General features: G+C 32.3%; 1 protein-coding gene across 1 annotated transcript; it reads right to left on the reverse strand.

Annotated features, from left to right (window-relative positions):
* Nucleotides 1-743: 743 nt before the first annotated feature.
* On the reverse strand, nucleotides 744-5,085 carry LOC149226908 (uncharacterized). The gene is made up of 6 exons (XM_089380348.1): nucleotides 4,806-5,085; nucleotides 4,488-4,603; nucleotides 3,449-3,690; nucleotides 3,198-3,346; nucleotides 1,163-1,360; nucleotides 744-1,067 (listed from the first exon to the last, which is right to left on the reverse strand). Exons 1-6 carry the CDS (start codon nucleotides 4,933-4,935, stop codon nucleotides 964-966), a joined length of 939 nt encoding a protein of 312 aa, XP_089236474.1. The 5' UTR covers nucleotides 4,936-5,085; the 3' UTR covers nucleotides 744-963.
* Nucleotides 5,086-7,429: the final 2,344 nt, after the last annotated feature.

Here is a 7,429-nt window from a genome sequence, read left to right on the forward strand (position 1 = left end):
AGCATTGAGGGAATAGCGGTGCTTCTGCCTTGTTTCGTGCGCTTCTATGGAGGTTTGTTCTGGCCACGACATATCCTTTGGAGCGTTGAGGGAATAGCGGTGCTTCTGCCCTGTTTCTCCGTTGGTCTTTTCTGCACGCAGATGCGGATGATTGTGGCAGCGTTCTTCCTCTGTTTCTCGTCTGATTCCGGTGGAGAGTTTGAGGGGGTGGGGAAGGAATGGTTTTTTTTGCTGCTCTCTTCCTCATTTTGTGCCTTTCCTTCCATATTGGGCGGTCAGATCTTGTTGCTCTTTCTTCAGATGCTTGTCTGCTTGGTTTTTTGGTGCCTCTTCTGCACCTTATAGATGGGTTGCTTTATCTGGGCAATATTGGCCTTTCGGGGCCTTATTTGGAATCTGTTTTAGCAGATTTGCTTGTGGTTCGGTTCACGTTTCTGCATATGCGTCATGCATTTGCTATATGTAATCTTCTTATATGAATGTTTCTTCATATGCTTCTTGCATTTGCTCTATGTAATCTTCTTATATGAATATATTACGCTTTTTCTTTTGAAAAAAAAAATTAAACACACTGACACGAAAATTTCCTTCCCACTATGAACTGGCAGGATTTCATTTCCGTAAAAAGGATCTTTAATACCTGAGATACCCACTCAGATCTCATTGCAGAAAGAAATATTAAAAAACAAAACATTTTCATCAGATCTTCAAAGCCACCAAACACTAAAAACAACTTTTGCGAGTTTGATATAAGTGATTTCTATTTTCGAAAATCTTTCCATGTGTACAGATAATTGTGTTTGGCAGTTTTCAAAGAAGTTACAGATTGAGTGTTCGGCCACTTCTAAACCAACAGCTGCCTGGTTTGAATTCCTGATTTTTTTGCTAACAAATTCAGGAAGATCCCATACAAAAATGTACAGACTTTACTTAAAGTTTTCGAGTCCCCGTTACATTCATCGATTAGTTTTGCGGAGGGGGAGCGTAAGGTGCTCTTCCATAGAGCCTGTCGTTCCTTTTCTCTAGAAATCGCTGTATCGAAAACTTTCTGCTGATTGGAAGAGCCGCTGCAAACACCCATTGCAAACAGAACTCAAATTTTGCTAATCGTAACCAGATTAGATTTCTTGGTATTCAGTATTTTGCTAAATAAATGGCTTACCGGTATTTATTGTCTGCGCGGATTGGGCGCGGGTGACGAAGGGTTCAGCTAAATTCGGCGGGAATGGAGTGACCGGACTTTCCGACCGAGGAGGAGGAGAGATGAATGGCGTTGATGGGGCAGAGGATAACGGAGTCCCAACATTGGCTTTTCCGCGCAAACACTTGTTCTGCTCGCCACCTCCATTATATCCTTTGCCTGCACAGCCCCACCACACAACAAGATCTCAATCTATTGAAGAACACCCAAAATCTTCAGATTCCACATTCTCTGTTTGTAATAAAAACCATTACAAAAGGATAACATTAATTAGAAAATCTTGTAAATTTTCGGAATATTCTGTAAATTTGTGTTATATAAGTTTCTAATGGTAAATTTTGGAATATTTTGAAAATTTGAAAAATTATGATCAAATTTAAATATATATAATTTTTTTTTAAGAATATTAATCATTTAAAAAATATATATATATATTTTGAAAAATTGACAAAAGTAACCATGTGACTCTAATTTCACTTTTGTTTAGTTCATTTGACCATATTTCCAAAATATTTTAAAATCTGTTATTAAAATAGTCAATAATAACTATATTAATATATGTTAAACTAATATTTTATGTTTAAATTTACAAGATGACAATATTGAATGCAGTTGGTGTTTACTAATTATATTGAAAATGTTACTGACTCTATTTCTTGTATATTTCACTTACAAGATGACAACATTGAATGTGGTTGGTGTTTATTAATTATATTAAAATGTCATTGACTCTATTTCATGTATATTTCATTTACAAGATGACAACACTGAATGTGGTTGGTGTTTACTAATTATATTGAAAATGTCACTGACTTATTTCCCGTATATTTCCTGTAAATGACAACATTGAATGTAGTTGATGTTTACTAATTATATTGAAAATGTTGTTGACTCTATTAAGGTACTTGGTGTTTACTGATTATATTGAATATAATTGGCGTAATTATTATTATTATTATCCAATATTAAAGTCACAACTATGCTGGACACCAAATTGATGCATGAAACCCCTTGTTTATGAGACAAAAGACCCACCTCTACTCAATGATTTGATTGACGTAATTAATATTAAGGAGATACAACTCACTCAACCTACCAACTACCAAAAAGTAAGGTGGACACCAAATTAGTGTATAAGACCTCTTGTTTATAAGACAAAAGACCCACATATACACAATGATTTAATTGGCATAATTATTATTAAAAAGATACAATTCACTCAACCTATCAACTATCACAAAAAATTAATTATATTTTTATATATTAACCCAAAAAAAATTGCAATCCAATGATATATACCCTTTTTAAATTGGTTGATTTTTTTCAAGTTAAACTGTATGTTTAAAATTTGGAAACGTTATAAACATTTATACATAATTTAATTTCAGAAAATTTGAAGGATGACAATTAACTGTGAAAATCTAATTCGATAAAAAGATTATTTATATTATTAAAACCTTTTAATAAAAATTCTCAATGCTAAAATTCGTAAAATACAACTATATTTTTTTTCAAGGATTGTAAAATATAACTATTAATCATACTGAAATTAATGGTACCCGAACCTTATTATATTATTCTGAAAAATCCCACCCAACCTATTCTATTATATAAAAAAAACTATTTTATTATGTAAAAAAAAAAATATTAGATGATATTAAAACTCTACGAAAATGAAATATAACTATCAATCATACTAAAATCAAATTATTATATTTTCCAGACAAATCCTACCTAACCTGTCAAATATATTGCAGTTTTTCAACTGATAAATTCCACCAAACCCATCAAAGAATGAGATAGCATACCCCACCAAACCCAACAAAAGGACATAGACAAAGATCTGTGTTTTGTGCATTTTGACAAAAGCCTTGAAGCCTCAAGTATTTCAAAGATGCTCCTTTTGTTTTTTTTACCAGTTCTATGTAACCTCAGCCAAAATAAGAGGTAAATGAGATTGCATGTAACCTTCTGTAAAAATAATGGAACTTATCACCAAAGTCGGCAACTTCCCAAAAAGAAAAAAGGGAAAAATCTGAACAATATAGCACCTTATCTGCCGGGACATTGTAGACGTTCACTTTCCCCGCGTAGAAAATTGTGAGGAGCTCACAAGGCTGCTGCTCAGAGCCCGGCGTGGGAGACCTAATGGAACACAAAAATGCAAACAACTGCAATTTAGAACCCAAAAAATTACATTATACCCACAAGTTCATGAATCAATACCATAAAAAACAAAGGCCATACCTAAAAAGATTAGGATTTGGGGACGATAAAACTGGGAAGTACTGCTGTGGCCATGCAGCGGGTACCCCTCTGTGATGAATAGGGAAGGACCCCATGGGCACTCGAGGAGGCAACAGAGAAAGATCTAAATTGGGCAGTTGACAGATAACTCGTTTATCACTGGCCAAACTAGTCAGGGATGATTTTCCAATATTTTCACTCTTTTCTGTCAGTTTTGAAGCATGGAATGGGCTCCGGACTTCCTGCAAAAACAGAGCAAATGTCAAAATATATTGAGAGGAAAAAATTTGCTTCAGAAACCATCAAATGTGGTTCATTTTTTAGACTTTGAACCTTCAAAGGTCATACTAAAACTCATAATCAGAGGATAAAAATAAAGGTCATACTAAAACTCATAACCAGAGGATAAAAATAATTAATCATACTTGATAGTTACAAATATCAACACTAAAATCACAATTTGATGGTTCACTCTGAACCATCAAGTGTGGTTATCTTTAAGACAAAAGAATGAATCACGTTTGATGATTCCAAATGTCGACAGTGGTTCATCTTTAAGACAAAAGAATGAATCACATTTGATGATTTCAAATGTCCACACTAAAATCACAACTTGATGGTTCACTCTGAACTATCAAGTGTGGTTCATCTTCAGGACAAAAGAATGAATCACATTTGATGATTCCAAATGTCTATACTAAAATCACAACTTGATGGTTCACCCTGAACCATCAAGTGTGGTTCACCTTCAGGACAAAAGAATGAATCACATTTGATGATTCCAAATGTCTATACTAAAATCACAACTTATGGTTCACCCTGAACCAGTGAACCATAAGTGTGGTTCATCCTCAAAACACAAAGAATGAATCATACTATGGTTCCAAATATCGACACTAAAATCATAATTTGATGGTTTTGTTTAGTCTGAACCATCAAGTTCTTTCATCTTCCAAACAAAAGAATGAATCACATTTTATGGTTCGAAACATAACACCAAAAAATCTGAAAAAAAAAAACTCATCCTAATGAAACCTACCAATTTAGGCCTCAGCAATCCCATGAAAGAAATAGAAGAATCTGCATCGTCCAACTGATCAGGGACCCTTTTATCATTCACAGGGCGTTGATCGAACCAGGGTAAATCTGCCATGCCTGTGAATATCGAAAACACTAGTTAGCCTCTCGAGTTCTTCATCCGATCGAACCAAATAAGGTGGGGTGGAGGAAATTACGGAACAGAAAAGCAAATCCGGATTTTTAACCGAAATACATGCCGACAAATCAACTACGAGTTAAGCAGCTTTCGGCGCGCGGTGTTTTTTTTTCAGACTCCATTGATGGGATCGAACTATACCTCTGCTGGTACTTTCTTCTTCTGCCGACGTTTCTTCCAGGAGCCGCTTTCCTTTATCGATTTCTGAGAAACTAGTTTCCTCCACTGGTTGCTTTCCTTTATCTATTTCTGATAAACTATCCTTATCCATCGTGTCCAGTGCTGTTGGCTGTTGCTCTGCCCCGAATGAAGAGGTTGCAGAATGCAAGAGAGTCGGTATTAATGGCCGAGAAACACATGAATGTGGAACAGGAGTTTAATAATAGCTGGGTCAGTTCAACAGTAGACCCACGGGTTTGCGCCCCCTCCTTTAATGCTTCCCGTTCGCCGATGTGATGATCGCATTGTTTTAAATCACGTGAAAGTGGAGGGACAACAGAGTCCAAAGCATAGCCGGCACGCAATGTGGCGTAACGTGCTGTATTCAAAGTCCAACTGCTCGCTGAATTTAATTTAACACGTGAACCCAACTTATTTATATATAAAAATATATTTCTTGCTTGACATTCCATATTGTGAAAATAATATATTCTTTTATGGGAATGATTTTATTTTTTTAAATTAGTTAGGTATTGTTTTTGGAGTTGTTTACAAGGCCTTGATTCTTAAAAGTGGCCAGAATCAGGGTAAAAAATATTCAAAAAAATCTTGTACAAGCAGTGTTTGAATCATGTTTTTGATGGTGGAAATGGATTCAGCACCATCAAAAACTTTAAGAGCACCTAAAATTATAAATTTTGACATATTTTACTTGGATTTACAAAAACCCCTACCAGGTTTTTTCAAAATATGGCTGGAATTTCCATAACTTTATAATTGTTAGACTACGCCATTCTTTTTGCTCAGCTTGGTTTCCTTAGATTAAGGAAATAGGTTAAAGTCTCAAGACTTGTATTATCTCTTTAAGAATGAAAACTTGCCCATTATTATTATTATTATCATATTATCTAATTTTAAGGTCACGGTCAAGCCAGACACCATTGGTGTATGAGACCTCCTTGTTTGTGGGACAAGGGACCTACCTCTAGGCAACAATTTAACTGCTAAGTCTACGAAGTCATACATACTCCACCCCCTAGGGTTTTGAACCTGTGACTTCTTAGGAGGAAACACATGCCCACTCAATCAATAATAGTGGTGTAATGAGTAGGCTCCATTATGGACTACTAGCGACATAATTCAAGATGTCGTTTTTTTCCTTGAATAAGAGTGATGAAACATTCCCGCACTAGTGACACTTGTCCCTACTATTGACTTGACAATTGAGTTATGATAGATTTTTCAACTATTTATTTAAAAAAAAAAGTTAGATATGGAGGTGAAAATGGATTAACTTTATTTTAATTTTCTTAAGGGTTAATAACTTTATTTTAAATTATTATTTTTATTATTAATGGTAAACAATTAATATAAATTTAAACATATATACATTTAAAAAAACATGGAACATGATTTTTAATCATGGAGGTCTACTCATTTCACTATGAAGATTCTTAATAAAAGTACATAGGCTTTGCTCCAATATCATGATTTATGAAGACCACATGTTCTAAAAACCATAACTCACATTAGATGACATTTTTTAATTGATCAATTTATTTAAGAGAGCAAAAAAACATGACTATTTTGGAGATAAATCTGAACTTTTAAATTGTGAATACTAATAAAAATATTCTAAAAACCATAACTCACATCAGATGAAATTTTTTTAATTGATCAAATTATTTAAAAGAGCAAAAATAACATCATTGTTTTGGAGATAAATCTGAACTTTTAAATTGTGAATACTAATAAAAATATTCTAAAATATTTCATGAAGAGTAAATCTCCATCATCTACTTAATAGTTATTGATAATTAAAAATTCTCATTAAAAATTTAAGTTTATATGTAATAAAATACTAGTAATAAAATATTATTTAATTTCCAATTAAATTTTAAAATGGATAAAAAATTAAATTAAATGTCAAATATCTGTAATATTGATTATTAAAAATTAAATAAAATATATTATAAAATTAAATAAAATGAAAAGACTAGTAAAATTTGAATATATAAATTTCCAACATTTATCATTATTATGAAAATAAATTAAATTTAATATTAGTTAGCTTTCTTGGAATATTTATTTAAAATATTTTGATTATTTCAAGAATTTATTTCACTAACTCTTGTGTAATATAATCATAAAAATTGTTGAATGAGTCTTAAAGTTATGAAGCTTTACTAATAAATTAATATTTTGATATATATATATATATATAGTTTGCATGTTTATGATTGATAATATATTTTGATTAACTAAAGTTTGCATATGATAGTTTTACCTTCTCAGAAATCTATTCCTTGGTAAGAGCACAGATGGCATTTAACTTTAAGGCATGTTCACTGATCTTTATCTTTACACTATAAAATGAAAAGTGGTATTATTTATCATATTGTAAACCTTTTTTATTATAAAAGATTATATTTTTTTTCCTTTGGATTTGGATTTTGGAATTTCTTTGCAGTGGAATTATTAGTTTTGAATTAATGATTTTAATATTAAAAAATACTTTAACAATACACTTAAAACTAGTAAACTCCTCTAACCTAATTATTAAAACCAGATATTAAATCAATTATTATTATAATTTATATACTTTT

The sequence above is a fragment of the Pinus tabuliformis genome, chromosome J (genome assembly GCF_031772625.1).
Source record: "Pinus tabuliformis cultivar Carrire ecotype Pingquan chromosome J, CPIR1, whole genome shotgun sequence".
In the NCBI taxonomy this organism is placed as follows: Eukaryota; Viridiplantae; Streptophyta; class Pinopsida; order Pinales; family Pinaceae; genus Pinus; species Pinus tabuliformis.

Bases quoted from the DNA above. Each gene is read 5' to 3' on its own strand.
- LOC149226908 (XM_089380348.1), bottom strand. From the start codon at position 4,935: ATGGATAAGGATAGTTTATCAGAAATAGATAAAGGAAAGCAACCAGTG. The intron at 3,347-3,448 runs GTATGGCCTTTG...GTGTTCCATTAG, and splicing joins CCAAATCCTAATCTTTTTAG to GTCTCCCACGCCGGGCTCTG. The intron at 1,361-3,197 runs GTGATAAGTTCC...GGGGCTGTGCAG, and splicing joins TTGGGAAGTTGCCGACTTTG to GCAAAGGATATAATGGAGGT.